The 16,400-nt window shown below is 38.5% G+C and overlaps 1 protein-coding gene across 1 annotated transcript in view; it reads right to left on the bottom strand.

Moving 5' to 3' along the window:
- Positions 1-15,050, bottom strand: part of CUBN (cubilin) — a 289,660-nt gene extending 274,610 nt beyond the window's left edge. Inside the window, exons 1-6 of the mRNA XM_060192232.1 lie at positions 14,924-15,050; positions 14,181-14,310; positions 13,180-13,275; positions 12,580-12,618; positions 9,545-9,646; positions 8,175-8,278 (exon numbers count right to left, since the gene is read on the bottom strand). Of these exons, the coding sequence (XP_060048215.1) occupies positions 8,175-8,278; positions 9,545-9,646; positions 12,580-12,618; positions 13,180-13,275; positions 14,181-14,310; positions 14,924-15,036 (584 nt within the window). The 5' untranslated portion in view covers positions 15,037-15,050. The remainder of the gene's footprint in view (positions 1-8,174; positions 8,279-9,544; positions 9,647-12,579; positions 12,619-13,179; positions 13,276-14,180; positions 14,311-14,923) is intronic.
- Positions 15,051-16,400: the final 1,350 nt, after the last annotated feature.

The following is a 16,400-nucleotide window of genomic DNA, read 5'->3' on the forward strand; positions in this document are numbered from 1 at the left end:
TAAACTCACAACAAAAAGTATTACATAATACCTAAATTAACTGTGGGTGTCTTGTCAATCAAGGATAATAAAAAAAATCAATTTTGTGTCAATTTTATTCTACAAATTGACAAATTATCTTTATAACCTCAATGTAGCTTCAAGAAAATATGAAAGGGATGAAAAGAGGTAGAAGGAACAGGAACAGTCACAGAGCCAAATCTTATTTCCATAGGCCTGAGCAGACCCAGTGGCATGGAAAGCCAGAACAGAGGTCATCATTTGCCTGGCTTGAGTGTTACTGGCCCCCACAGAAGAAGCTACTGGGGCCAAGGCTCAGAGGCAAAGAGCAGGACGACATTGATGACTTGGAAATATTAAGTAGTTTGTGAGTGTTCTGGATAATGTTCATTCCACCAGAGAAATAAGCTCTTTTTCATTTTAAATAAAAATGTATTTATTTATTTATCTGTAGGAGAAAGAATCAGAGCAGCACTCCATTCAATGCTGGGGCTCAAACTCAACATCTTATGTTTTAGAGTCCAATGTTCCACCCACTGCCTATCTCCTGGGCTGTGAAATGAGCTCTTTCAGGAGTACACACACTGAAGCACAAGGGGCTCAGCTGATACTACAAGAATCATGTAACTTGACAGCATGGGAAATGAGAGTTTGGCTATTTAAGAAGCATCGGGAGCTACACTCTAGGCACAGAATTAAGTATATTCATTGAGTGTCCAGAAACACTTGCTAGGGTTCCAAAGAAGAAGAGCTCAATGAATGTGGCCAGAGGCAGAGTGATATAGTAAGCAGCAATCAGACATTCACATGGAAAATTGCCAGACCTAGTAATTAAAGACATAGGATACTCAATTACATTTGAATTTCAAACAAATGAATAAATTTTGATATAGATATGCCCTATGCAATTTGCAACAACATATAATTATACATACTTTTTCAATCATAAATTACACTTACGAGTGTTTCAAGGTTATATTATCTCATTTAGACAAAGTCAGAGATTAATAGCAAGAGTTGGTGATACTTAAAGAGGAATTCAATAATTCATTCTCAACCTAGATCTGTTTATCTTCCTCTCATTTCTCTCTTTCCATCTCTCCATCTCATATTCTCTTTACTTTTGTCTTTGATCTCCCATTCTCACACAGAATATTCTTCCATAAGTTTTTTTAATATTTTATTTATTTCATTTATTTATTATTGGATACAGAGAAATAGAGTGACAAGGAGGAGAGAGAGATGGAGAGAGAGAGAGAGAGAGAGAAAGAGAGGAAGATGGAGAGGGAGAGGGAGAGAGAGAGAGATATCTGTATCACTGCTTCACCATTAGTGAAGCTTTTCCCCTGCAGTTGGGGACCAGGGGCTTGAACCTGTGTCCTTATGCACTATAATGTGTGTGCTTAACTAGGTGGGCTACCGCCTGGCCCCTCCAAATAGTTTTATTTTAGACTCTTGGAGATTATAGAGCCTTAGAACACTTCATATATATATAATTTAAGCATTTGACCCAGGCAGTTTCTTTGCTAAAAGTTTAATTTGCTACTATCCCTATAGCCGTACATTAAAAGAAAATCTTTAAACCAATATTAGCTTTTCTGAGCCTACTTCCTTGCATGACAGATCTTAGTATTTCCTAGGTCAAGGCTGCCTGGATGAAATCCTGATTGCATCTAATAATTGTTCACCTTAGAAACAGCACCACCAACTTTCCTTCAGTTTCTTGTAAAATTAACAGTGCCAATCTGAGCGCTATTCTTACCTTGAGGTCTCGAGTAATTATCCTATAGGAAGTGCTCAGGAAATTCTGTCTAGCTTATCACTAAGCACTTTATTATTGGAAAATGACTTGAGATTTGAGCAGAGATTGTGGCTCAAGCACCAGCACTTGAACACTCTACCTCTCTACCTTCTCCATTGCTATTGTCACTTGGAGATGAGATTTTTTTAACCCCAAACTCTTCTCTAAACACTTAAAAATGCAATTCTTCTGGGAGTCGGGCGGTGGTGCAGCAGGTTAAGCACACGTGGCACAAAGTGCAAGGACTGGTGTAAGGATCCCAGTTGGAGCCCCTGGCTCCCCACCTGCAGGGGAGTTGCTTCACAAGTGGTGAAGCAGGTCTGCAGATGTCTGTCTTTCTCTCCTCCTCTCTGTCTTCCTCTCCGCTCTCCATTTCTCTCTGTCCTATCCAACAACGACATCAATAACCACAACAATGTTAAACAACAAGAGCAACAAAAGGGAAAATAAACAAATACTTTTTTAAAAAAACTAAAAAAATACAATTCTTCTATTTAAGTCTAGATAGGATACCAATAAAAAGGGAAGAAGTCAGGTACAGCCTTGTTTTCTTGTTATAATCTTCAAATACAAGTACTAATAAGTTCCTAAGACAGGTGTGGCTCACATTGCCAAAACCACAGAAATAGTAATTGGCAGAAAATGAATTAAAGCTTAAATGCCTCTTCAAATATTTCCCAGTCCCATTCCATATTCTGAGAGGTAGTCAGTGAAGAGTTTGCTTTTTTTTTTTTCTTTGCCTCCAGTGCTTTGGCTGGGAATCATACCTGCACTACAAATCCACTACTTCTGGCAGCCATCGTTTTTATTTGTTGTTGTTGTTGCTGCTACTATTGTTGCTGCTGTTGTTGTTGGATAGGACAAGAGAAAATGAGAGAGGAGGGGAAGACAGAGAGGAGGATGGGAAGACAGAGAGGAGGAGAGAAAAATAGACACCTGCAGACTTGCTTCATTGCTTATGAAGTGATGCCCCTGCAGGTGGAGAGCCGGAGGCTCCAACCCAGATCCTTGTGAGGGTCCCTGTGCTCTGCATTATGTGCTCTTAACCCAGTGTGCTACCATCTGGTTCCAAGAGTTTGCATTTTTAAGGAGTCCTTTAACACAGAAATGTTTCCACATGGGGTCCAAGAGGTGCCTCAGCAAGCACAGCACATGCTTTCCACATAAGAGTTAGGCCCTGGGTTCAATCCCAGGTACCACATGGGAGCATCACTGACAACACAAAGGACAAAACTGGGGCTCTCTACAGACGGTGGAACAGTAGTTTATGGCTTGTTTCTAAAATACAGACTTGTTGGGGGTCAGGCGGTGGCTCAGTGGGTTAAGCGCATGTGGCGCAAAGCGCAAGGACCAGCCTAAGAATCCTGGTTCGAGCCCCCGGCTCCCCGCCTGCAGGGGGGTCACTTCACAGGCAGTGAAGCAGGTCTGCAGGTGTCTATCTTTCTCTCCCCCTCTCTGTCTTTCCCTCCTCTCTCCATTTCTCTCTGTCCTATCCAACAACAAACAACATCAACAATGGCAATAATGATAGCCACAACGAGGCTACAACAACAAGGGCAACAAAAGGGGGAAAAAATGGCCTCCAGGAGTGGTAGATTCATGGTGCAGGCACCGAGCCCAGCAATAACCCTGGAGGAAAGAAAAAAAAATTTTTAAATAATAAAAAGAATATAGACTTGTTTTGCTTCTTAATTTACTAACACGGTGCTAGGAATCAGACTTGGGACCTAATACATGCAAGTCCTGTGCTTCACTTTATAAATAATAAATAGCTCCCTGTCATAAATTTAAGAAACATAAATAGATATAATAAATACAATGATATAAATATAATAAATATAAATATCTTTCTGTCATAAAAATATAGATTATATTTTATATACTCAAGTAAACTCAAATATATGCAAGGCCCTAGGTTTGTCTACAGCATAGCATTTTTAAATGGCTTTGTTTGTTTGTTTGTTTCTGCCACCAGAGTTGTTGATGGGACTCAGTGCAGGCACTATGAATCTACTGCTCCTGGCAGTAATTTTTTCTCACCCCACCCCCGCCCATTTCTGTTTTATTGGATAAGACAGAGAGAAACTGAGAGTGCAGGTGGAGATAGAGAGGGAGAGAGTGTGGTCTGGGAGGTGGTACAGTAGATTTAGCATTGGACTCTAAAGCATGAGGTCCTGAATTCAGTCTCTGGCAGCACATGTACCAGAGTAATGTCTGGTTCTTTCTCTTTCTTCTTTCTCATGAATAAATAAATAAAATATTTGAAAAAAGAATGACAAATATGTATTTTTATAAAGGGGGTGAGAGACACCTGCAGACCTGCTTCACCTTTGCAGGTGGGGAGTGGTGGCTGCTTGAACCTCCCTGACACTGCATTTAAAAAAAATGATTGCGTGCAAAATATATTCTTATGGTATCTTGATATGTCCTTTAATAAGAAAGAATAATTAAGTTATATGCCTCCCTGAGCTAAAAATAAAAGTTATATATAGTACTGTATTACTCTTACCTCTGCCTTAATTATGTTACTGATGTAGAGAAGGCACTTCTTTTTTATTTTTTTTAATTATCTTTATTTATTGGATAGAGGCAGCCAGAAATCAAGAGGGAAGGAGGAGATAGATAGATAGATAGATAGATAGATAGATAGATAGATAGATAAATAGATATAGACAAATAGATATGGATAGAGATACTGACCTGCAGCCCTGCTTCACCACTCGCAAAGCTTTCCCCTTGCAGGTGGGGACCAGGAACTTGAACCCGGGTCCTTTCACACTGTAACATGTCACTCAATCAGGTGGACCACCACCCGACCCCAAGAAGGCACTTCTGTAATGAACTGCCATGACTGATTTGGTTCCAGTACAACTGAATGAAGCCTTTCAGTTTTCAGACACACATTGTTATAGCAGTGAAGAAGAGGTTGGATACATTTTCATAATTTAACTTGTATTAAAGTGCATGGCTCAGTATTAGTATTACTGACTAACAGAGAGGCAATAAGTTTAATACCTAACTACCATCTAAGGTAAAACCAGATTGTCCTCATCATTCGAGCTCTGCATGTTTTAAAATCCACTAGTGGAGAGAAAATAGAAATACGTAAAATAAAATACATATAATAATCTCTGTGGAAGCAGCTCAGAACAGGACCTTGAGAAACAAAAATTGGCAAACACAGAGGATGTTTTTCTTTACTCTGCTTGTATTCTAAAAATACATTTCTTACCAGAAATTTCCCCACAGAATAGGGCTTCCATCACACAGTTAATGCTTGCATAATATATTGTGTTTCTAATGGTTAACAATTAGAAAGTATTGGTACCGTTAAATAAAAAACTGCCTTTGTCTTCTCCCAAGTAAACAGCCTCCAACAGCTAAAGATTGAAGACAGTTCAATTTAAAGCAAACTCTGTCCTCCCTACCCCCGCATTTCTTCAATTCTAGATTATTCATCAGTGGCTCAAATTTTCATCCAGCCAGTTTGCTCAACTTTCCTCAGGGAGTTTCTAGCCTCAAGGATGCTACTGATTAACTAGGACTTAACTTCACATAATTAATGAAACTTAAGTATTAAGCCTTGTGTTTCATTCAGATAGAGTCCAGCAAGATGATAATCTTTTACTTGCATATAATTTTCTATCTTCTTTTCATCTTTTTTAAAAAAATTTTTTTTCATTATCTACATGGGGCAAAGTTTTTAGTTCACAGAAGGAATAGTTCACAGAACTTAAATCCATGAACTTTCTGACAAAAGGCAGAAACCAGATTTAAATCTGCAAATTTAAATTTGTCGTCTATCAGATCTATAAAGGGTAAAACCATTTCAAGAGTCAGCACATTCAGTCCTTACATATTCTTTTGCAGAGATGAGCAAAGGAGAACTCAGAATTGCTCTTATAAAGTTAAATCTACAGTTTAGGTAGCTCTCAAAAATCATTTTTATCTCATTCTCTTGCCCTGTCTTTGCATAGCATTCATTTGTATCTACACAAAGGACCTACCTCTGGCTATGCAGCAAATAACTATATTAGTTTTCCTTTTTTATTTTGCAGGAAAACGTAACATGCTGGCGCAAAAAAAAAAAAAATTGTTTTTTTCTTTTGGCCTAAAGCTTTCAGTCCCCTTGCCCATCTTAAACTGTTGGTTTCAAGACTCCAGAAGACAGGATGATTTAGAAGTGAGACCTAATCTCTAGGATATATTTGGATATCAAGTAGGCAGGAGGATATCAGGGATAGGAGTTGGAGCATTTGTCAGCAATATCTCCAAGCAGCAATTTTCACTCATAAATGCCCATAAATAGAAGTCAGAAGATAATGCTTTCAAGGGAGTAAAAGATTAGCTCTGGCTTTGACTGTTAATAAAAGCAGAGGTCAGGGGGTTCAGTCAGATAAGAAACAAAGTCCTGAGAGCAAAAGACTCTTTAACAGTGTAGTACTTAAGTTAGAGGTGGTTAACTTTGATTTTGCACAATGATTAACCTTATGGCCATAACTATCAGAAGTTTAAATGAGTCAAGTTTATAATGTTTCAAATCAGGTCAAAAGAATAAAAGGATCATTTAAGTGAATAAGAAAAGGTTTGTGACTGTGTTTTGTTTTATTCTGTTTTGTTTTTCTTTTTGTGATTGCTTTTGGAGAAAATAGTATGTTACCAGGTGGCCAGAAAAATGAAAGTACTCAATTTTGCTGAAAGACAGAAATGATGTTGCTACAGGGGGTAGAAGAACAAGATAGCAGAGACAATGAGGAGTAAGATAATATCCCAGAGTAGTGAAAAGTATATTCATTTCATAACTTAACCCATTTCTTTATGTTTTATCATTCATCAAATATAGGAGACTAGTCAAATATGAAGAAAGAAAAAGTCTAGAAATTTTCAGAGTAATTTTGAATTGATTGTACAAAAGGAAATTTTAACTGATGTGCCACGAACTTTTTAGGTTGGATTACTTAAAAAGACAATCTGTGAATAAGCATAACATCAATCAGCAATGTTTATAGAGTTTTTTTAGAGAGAGAGAGTTTTTAATGCCATATCAGAGAGTAAACTCAGGGCCTTGTGTATAAGTAACACAGTGAAGACATTTTCCTGAACCAATTTTACTTTTTTTAGTTTGTTTTCTTATAAAAACTTTAATCTATATAATGAGAAATAGAGAGATGAGAGAGAGAAAGAGAACCATAATACAGCTCAGCTCTGGCATAAGGCGGTGCTGAGGATTGAGTCTGCAGATTCTGGGGTCTCAGACACACAAGTTGGTGGTCTAACAAACTAAACTATCTACCTGACACCTTTTAATTTATTTATTTATTTAAATTTATTTATTTATTTATTCCTTTTGTTGCCCTTGTTGTTTTGTTGTTGTAGTTATTATTGATGTCATTGTTGTTGGATAGGATAGAGAGAAATGGAGAGAGGAGGGGAAGACAGAGAGGGGGAGAGAAAGACAGACACCTGCAGACCAGCTTCACCGCCTGTGAAGTGACTCCCCTGCAGGTGGGGAGCCGGGGGCTTGAACCGGGATCCTTCCGCTGGTCCTTGTGCTTAGCGCCACCTGCGCTTAACCCGCTGCGCTACCGCCCGACTCCCCTTTTTATTTATTTTTAAAGAAAGGAGGAAAAAGGCAAACAGGCCAGAGATCAAGCCCAGAATCTTGTTCTTAGTACGTTGCATTATATATTGTGTGAGCTATCTCTCTTAGAATTTTATGGGAACATGAAAGTCTGAAAATCTTGCTGAGTAAGGAAATGGGAATGTTTCCTGAAAGGGAGAGATGTTGATTGAGCCTATAGACAAGCCATATGATGGAGCACATCAGAAAAGACAAGACTTGCACAAGAATTGCGGAAAGGAGCCTGTGGCTGATAAGCCACTTTAAGAAAACCTCACTACAATCTCTGATACTACTACGGTCAACATTTTCCATGCATGCAGATGACCATCTCTTTAAGAAAACTACAGGTTCACTGATCTGGGGGATGAGTGCAGCAGTGGCTTGCAGGCAGGATGCTTTCTCCCTGCCCTGCTCAGCACTCTTCACTGGCTGCCTTTGGGTGCTCTGACTCTCACTAGCTACTCAGTCTCATCTATCACAGTCCAGCATGACCCCCTCTGCCAGCTCAACAGCCTTCTTCCACTTCCTCACACACACTAAGAGAAAGACTTCTTCATAGCATGAGAGTTGAGGACTCAGAAGCTTTTCTTCTAATAGCTATATGTTCAGTAAGAACCATGTATTTCCTCCATGGAGTTCTTGATTTTGCTGCTAACACAATTAATCTGAGATGCTATTAACTTTGTGATGTATCAAAACATCCTTCAAAAAGACACGCTGATCATTTCAAAACAACAAAAAATAAATTACCTGTAACTCCCTGCTGAGTTTATACACGTGGCTCCATTCTGGCAGCCTAAAGGTGTTCCAGAGTAAATCTCACATTCATTAACATCCACTGAGCACAGAGGACCCTGGGTTCATACAAAGAACAGAATCAAGTGCTGTAGGACACAAAGGTATGTGAAGCCAGTATTCATATATGTTTAAATATTGACTTGTCAAAAAAGTCATGCCATATTTTTGCATAGGAAAACAGAGAAAATATATCCTGATTTTTATGACAACCCAGTATTTGCACACAGAGAGTGAAGACATCCTCAGGCAAACCAAATACAATGATACTATTATTGCCCTGTTTTTCTTCCTCTGGAATCCATATTTGACCTAGGAGAGTCTAAGAGCTCTTTATCAGATCACAACAGCCACATAAAAAGACTCCTCAGGAGTCGGGTGGTAGTGCAGTGGGTTAAGCACATGTGGCGCAAAGCACAAGGAGCAGCTTAAGGATCCCAGTTCGAGCCCCTGGCTCCCCACCTGCAGGGGGGTCACTTCACAATAGGTGAAGCAGGTCTGCAGGTGTCTGTCTTTCTCTCCCCCTCTCTGTCTTCCCCTCCTCTCTCCATTTCTCTCTGTCCTGTCCAACAACAACAATAATAAAACAACAAGGGCAACAAAAGGGAGTAAATAAATAAATATTTTTTAAAAGACTCCTCAAGGGTGGGGGAGATAGTATAATGGTTATGCAAAGAGATTCTCATGTCTGAAGCTCCAAAGTCCTAGGTTCAATCCCCCCATACCACCATAAGCCAGAGCTGAGCAGTGCTCTAGTCGCTTCCTCTCTCTCTCTCTCTTCCTCTCTCTCTCTCTGTCTCTCTCTCTCCCCCTCCCTCCCCCTCCCTCCCTCTCCCTCTCCCTTCCCTCTCCCTCTCTCTCCATATCTCTCAAAAATAAAATAAATAAAATATTTTTTAAAAGACTCAAATTAGGAAACCTCATTTCACTATTATTTTACACCAAAGGATACTCAATTTTTTAATGTGCATATCAGAAATATTTTCACCATGAATAGAATAAAGGCAAGTAAATTTTCATAGTTATGTCAAGATGTACTTCACACTTTCAATCAGCAAATATACATATATATATATAAACTAATGTGAACAGAGGGATCCCAAGTTATCTACTCATGAACCCCCTCCTTAAGATGCCTTAGCATTCCAGGTGTTATATAGTCATCTCACTGTGGAGATTTGGGCATGGGTGGTATAATTTTTTAGGTTTTGGGAAACTACAGAGTCCTAGAAACTTGAATGGAGAATTAAATATGTCTGAATGATTCCAGGACAATCACAGATGCTGACTCACCCACATTTTTAAGCAAAAGTCAAGTGACTCACCTTCCACTGGGAAGGGCAAATGCAATAAAAGGAGTCATGAAGGTTGAGGCAGGTCCCACCATTTTGGCAGGGATTACTGTTGCAAACCCTCTTGTCAATTATCTGAAATAAAAACAGGACAGTGTGTGAGATAATAGTGTTTGAAGTAAACAGTAAGAACGATAGATATACAGGGTTACATTTTTACCCCTAGTCAATTAGGGACATTCCTCCAGACTTTAAAGTCATTGTTCAAGTTCTCCTTTAGGACTAAGAGAGCATTCGTTTGCTGGAGAACATGATCTGCCATGCATGATACCCTGGGTTCAAGCCCTCACGCCACATGGGAATCTCACAGAGAGAACCAAGGGTGATGCTGTGATGTGTCTCCTCACCCATCTCTCTCTCTCTTTCATCACTCTTTTTCCTCCTCTCAACAAAAAATTAAGAGGCCACTTAGTGGTATGAGACGTGAATGAGACCTTAAATTTGTTCCTTTGTGTCGCATACTTTAAAAAAAGTTCCTCAAATAAAATGCTTTATGTTTCATATTAATAATTACATCCACGTCCCTTTTCTAACTTACATACATTTGAACATGGATGGCATGAGGGGATAAGATTCTCACTTTTTCCTTTGAAAGAGTATGCTTTGCTTGGGAAATATATATTGGTAGACGAGATTAAAAACTGTGGGTGTGGGAATAATCAAGCTATTCTTATTGTACTAGACAAATAAAATTAAAATTCTAGTTCCTTTGCTGACATTCTTGTCTTTGAGACCTCTAGCTGAACATTTGAAATCTGATCATCTTTTGCTATCATTCCTCCTCCCATGGGTAAAGAAGACTGAACTATTTTCCTGAGTCCCTTTGTTTGAAATATGACCACCAGCTCAGAGACAGCCTCCACTCTCAGAGCCACTAACAGGCCTGTCTTTATATAACCTGGGGACTCTTACCAGATGTCATCTACCAGTTCCAACCTTGTACGATCTGAGATGCTTTGGGGGTAGAGGGGTGGACACATCAGAAACTTTAGAGAAAACAATAATGGAAGCAAGTAACTCAATACTTTTTTAATGTTCAGTGATAGATAAAGAAATCAAGTCTGTTCCCTTCCTTTTACAAAGGAAACTAAGTGAGGATAGCCAACTCAAAGGTAACATTTACTAAATCAGTTCTCTGTCCACCTTTGTCATCAATCAGGTGGGATGGGGAGTCACTTCACAAGTGGTGAAGCAGGTCTGCAGGTGTCTATCTTTCTCCCTCTCTGTCTTCCCCTCCTCTCTCCATTTCTCTCTGTCCTATCCAACAGCAAGAACACCAATCATAACTAAAAACAACAAGGGCAACAAAAGGGAATAAATAACAAATAAATATTTTTTAAAAAGATCATTTAAAACAAAAAAAACTCAAAAGAGCCTGTCAGGAGCTGAAAGGAAGTGAAGTAATTAAGGTCAAGAGGAAGACAGTTGGGAATGGCAGGCACTGTAGTGCCCAGAGAGCACTTGCCTAACAAAGACACACTCATAAGCACACTTACTTTCCGAAATCTTTTTTTTTAATTGTATTTATTTATTATTGAGTAGACAGAGAGAAATTGAAAAGGGAGGAAGAGATAGAGAGGGAGAGAAACAGAGAGACACCTATATCCCTGCTTCACCACTTAAAAGACTTCCCCCCTACAGGTGGGAACCAGGGGCTTGAAGCTCCTATGCACTTAACCAGGTGTGCCACCACCTGGCCCCTTCAGAAATTCTGCTTCCCAGAAACAGAAAAACTGTTTTGAGAAGCAGTAGAGTGACTCAATGGTAGAGTATAAAACTTGCATAGGGTGTAGTGCTGCTATGGTGTTCCCTCTCTCTCTCTCTCTCCCTCCCTTCTTATCTCTATCCCCCCCCCCCCCGCCATTAAACACAAATAAACCAATCTAAAAAAAAAAAAACTCTTCCTGGAACATGAGGATGGTGAAGATGATTTGAACTCACTTGACTTTGATCTCTAGTTCCCTTTAATAGAAATACCAAAGCCCTCTCCAGAAATCTGAAAATTCTACCTCTTTGTCTTGCTCCCTTATCAATATTTCTCATTGGCAATATATTATCACATCTGGGAAGAAGGAGTAAGTGAATTGTCTTCCCAGTTTAAAATATCAGACATACAGGACAATACTTGAAGAATGATCAAAGTAGGTAAAAAATATTAAATCAGAGGCTCTAAGCCTGAAAGCTACTGATTTTATTTAAATTTTAAGTATGAGGTCACTGCATTTCTTTGGGTAGAATGTTATGGCTTCTGGGAAAGTCTCTGACAAACTTCCATGAAAGTTAGCAACAGGAGCCAGGTGGTGGCGCACCTGGTTGAGCATACATGTTACAGTGTTCAAGGACCTGGGTTCAAGCCCCTAGTCCCCACCTGCAAGGGGAAAGCTTTGCGAGTGGTGAAGCAGGGCTGCAGGTGTCTCTCTCTCTGTCTCTCTCCCTTCCTATCGTGCCCATCCCTCTCAATTTCTGGCTGTCTCTTTCCAATAAGTAAATAAAGATTTTTAAAAAAGAAAGTTAGCAACAAAAGGAGTCAGAAGTCTAAAAATTATAAGGACTAGTTAACAATCAGGTAGTAAAATTTTCTCTAAGAAGTTATTCCAATTTAATTCCAAGCAAAAGTAGTTTTAGGGAGATTTTAGAATATTTTCTGACATTACCCCAATTCCAATTTCTGAGTTTAGAACTCAGTCCTTAATGGTTGAATCAGTATATTGATGGCCAATAGCTGACCATGTAACATATACATGGCACAGTTAGAGGAAGAATATAAACTTCTGACCACAGAGTCAGAAGACCTCATATGCCAGTGACCTTGAATCAATCACTTCATCTTTCTGAGACTTGGATTCCTCATCTATATTCTGGGAAGCAGAAACTGTGATGAGAATCAAATTATGAGGGGAAGGGGAACCTTCAAATTGATCACCTGTCCATCTTAAGAACAATAGCTTCACTGAGAGCTCAGCTATAATGCCACTGGATGATGATTATTTACTACATACGGAACTTACCTGCTGTAAGCTTTGAAATTTTCTCTCCAGATCCACAATCTAGCAGTAGAGAGGAAAAGGCATTAGTTAGCTGGTTCCAAGTCTAACACATTGCACATGACCTCATCTCCTAATACCTTTTGTTGTGATTCACTTTATAGGTTTGTTCCCCTTTTTGTTGCTATTTCCTTCCTCACTGTTGTTCCCTCCAACTCTCCCTTCCTTCCTCTCTCATCCACCCTCTAGATATTTAAAAGACATTTTTTTAAAAAGAAGTATAACCCATTGATAATTTATTCACTGCTTCTCTGAATACAGTTATTCTGTGAACTAACATAAATTACTGATTCACTCACTTCACCCATAAGCTGCTCTGTAAACCCAAGCAAGGTCCTACTTATACACTTTGGACTCCTTGCTGTAATATTCCAACCCATTGCCCATCATAGCCTCTACAGCTTTGGATAGGCCTGTCCATTTCACCAAGAAGTCCAGCACTTGCTGAACTTCTAAAAGAACAAGAAGGACACGAAGTCCTCCTCAAAATCAAAGTCTCCTGGAAAAAAAAAAGTGTGGGTGTGTGTTATAAAGTTGAATTAAAGAGAACCAGTTTGGACTTACCTTGGAATTAAGCTGATGGATTTGATTAGAAATATTTAGAGGCAGACCAACTGCACTCCTTTTTAAATCTGTAATATCATCTTTGTTTTTCTGGATCTAATTTCAAAAATAAGCAAGAGGAGGATGAGAAAGGCAGGGGAAGAGGAAAGGAAGAGAACATTAGTGAAAAAGACATGCATATATTTTAGGAATAGCATTTAAAATTTTGATTACAATCGTATTTTAAGCACTAAGGTCTGGTCTATTATTATAAAAGCCAAACAGTGCCATGCATGATAAACATCAGACTAAAATAGCCAAAGCATAACTCCATTTATACTCTTTAGTAACAGCATATTCAGGTTATTTTTCCATGTGCATTTTTCCCATAATAACAGTTGAGGATGACTGCTCAGAATTCAACCTTGGAAACAAATTGTTTGGGTTTTAAATTTTGGCTCAGCCATTTATTGTGTGTCCTTGCAAATGTCACTGAGCTGATACAGGGTTCCTTTACCTCCTTTATAAAAGGGATAATAATAAAGCCAACCTCAGGTGAACTAATGGTAGCAAAGTACTGAGATGAGTAGATAACACACACTAAGCTCGATACAATGTTAGTGTCTAACATTAAATCTGATAAAGCAGCAGTTGTAGAAAATAATGAGCAGGGAAAACACTCAGTAAGGCAAGAGAATAACTGGTCAGTTCTGCTCTGTGGCAAATGTAAGCTGGTCACATCTGCACTTTTCCCTGGTCCCTCTCTTTCCTTACTTGCCTATTAGGGACTTCCAGAACTACCTTCCTGTCTTCTCTGAACCAAAGCACATCAGTCTACACAATGAATCTCTTCTCCCTATCAATAGCATTACTCTCCCCCCCATCATTGATCCTAAGGCCTTGTTTACACACACACAAAAAAATTCTCTCACCCCCAACTATATTCCCCTGTGGAATACTAGTACTGACCTTCTGAGCTAAATGAGGAGAGATGGACAAACAAAATAAAGCCATTACATTACCTGATGCAAATAGACATCAAGATCTTCATCATTTAATTTAATTTTCCCCAGAGATCCAGTTTTAAATTCAATGTTTTGAGCAGACCCAGTAAGAAACACTAAGTTTCCCCTCTCTGTAATCATCCTTGGTCTATACAAATCAAACAAGAAAACAGCAGTAATTAGCACATGTAATTTTTAAATCTAAAGAATTTTTTTTCACAAACTGTAAATTGCAAAAAAAAAAAAAAAGAGTAACTTTACAATTTTTTTAAAAAATTATTTGTTGGATACAGTCAGTCAGAAATTGAGAGGGGAGGGGGAGATAGAGAGGAAGAGAGACAGAGAAACACCTGCAGCCCTGCTTCACCATTCACAAAGCTTTCCCCCTACAGGTGGGGTCTGGGGGCTCAAACTTGGGTCCTTGCATATTATAACATGTGTGCTCAACCAAGTGCACCACCACCCAACCCCCCAAAATCATATTTTATAATCAAATTCTTCCTTCTCATCTGCCATTTTTTTCTCTACTAATTTCCTGGAGATAGCTCTTGGAAAATGCACACTACTAGGTTTATTTACAAATTACAAATGAATATTTTTGTATAGGAAGATAATTCCTTACTCAAGTATTTATGGGATTTCTTGTTAATAAACATCATAGTGTCCCTCATGAAAAACACCTTTCCTTATCTAGAAATTAATAAATAAATAAAATAAAAATGAGAAACTACTTTAGATCAAGTAATTCATTATCAACTTACTGTTGAAGGTCAGTATTTCTTTTTTGTCTCTGCAGGTCATGGCCTCCAACTTCACCATCTAATTCAGCAAATGTCAATAAAATAGCTAAACTCCAAAGGAGAAGTGAGGACATCCTCACCAACCTCCCCTAGTTGTTGCTAAGAGGGAGGCCACTCCAGACAACTAAGTGTGAGAGTTTAGAGAAAGCAGCCTGGCAAATGGACTTTGACCTGTGGCATATCCTGCAAACTCTTCAATTCTTTCTTCTTTGCCCTAGGAGGCAAGTTTATTCTTTCTTCCCAGGATGTAAATGATCTTAGATCTTCAGTACTCTTCAACTTGTGAGAGGTCAAAATCTACCTCTAACTGATGCACAACTTAATCATTATCCATTTGACCTTTGAAATGGTAACAAACTGCACTGGACACATCTAGTAAAGCAGTCTTTGCCTAAAAAGTAACCATCTTGTCAAGAAAAGGTGCTAGGAAACTGATTATTCAGATGCAAAAGGATGTCCCTAAGCCCTTACTTGATGTTGTATATAATAAGTAAAAATTCATCAAATGCTTACATATAGGAAGTAAAAACTATGACAGTTTTAGAAGAAAACGGGGGAAATTCCATAAGATGGAATTCAGAAATCATCTCTTGGATATGGCACCAAATGCACTGAAAACAAAAATGGTCAAAACCAAACCATTTTGAAATTAAATCAAAATCTAACGACTTTGAAATTAAAAATAATTAATTAATTAATCAATAATTTCTTTTTTTTTTGGTGGGGGAGTAATTGTATCCATGCATCAATAACAGCACGCAAACCATCAATCTCCTAATAGAACTGGGGGGAAAGAAAAAGGAAAAAAGGGGGTAGGAACAAATGTGCTGTTTAAATCTATATTATGTTGCTTTTTTATATTGTATCTTGAAATATTTTTTCAATTCATAGATACAAATGGTTAATATCCAGACTATACAAGTAGCTCTCACAAGGAAATAATCCAATTAAGAAACAAAGGTCGCGCCCCCAGCTCCCCACCTGCAGGGGAGTCCCTTCACAGGCTGTGAAACAGGTCTGTGTCTGTCTTTCCCTCCCCCTCTGTCTTCTGCTCCTCTCTCTATTTCTCTCTGTCCTATCCAACAACAATGACATCAATAACTACAACAATAAAACAACAAGGGCAACAAAAGGGAATAAATATTTTTAAAAAAAGAAACAAAAGAAATAGATATATCCCCAAAGAATATGTAATGTGGCCAAAAAAAATAAAAACTAAAAATAAAAGGATATTCAGCACCACTAATCATTAGGAAAATACAAGTCAAAACCACAGTGAAATACCATTCCACATCCATTTAAATAACTACTGTAGAAACAAAAAGAAAAAAAAAAAAAGAATGTTGGTGAGAATGTGGAGAAATCAGAACTCTTGTTGTGACTTTATATTCTCACTATTGATGAGAATGTGAAGTAATGCAGATTCTGTAGAGCAGTA

This window comes from Erinaceus europaeus, chromosome 6 (genome assembly GCF_950295315.1).
Source record: "Erinaceus europaeus chromosome 6, mEriEur2.1, whole genome shotgun sequence".
NCBI classification, from domain to species: Eukaryota; Metazoa; Chordata; class Mammalia; order Eulipotyphla; family Erinaceidae; genus Erinaceus; species Erinaceus europaeus.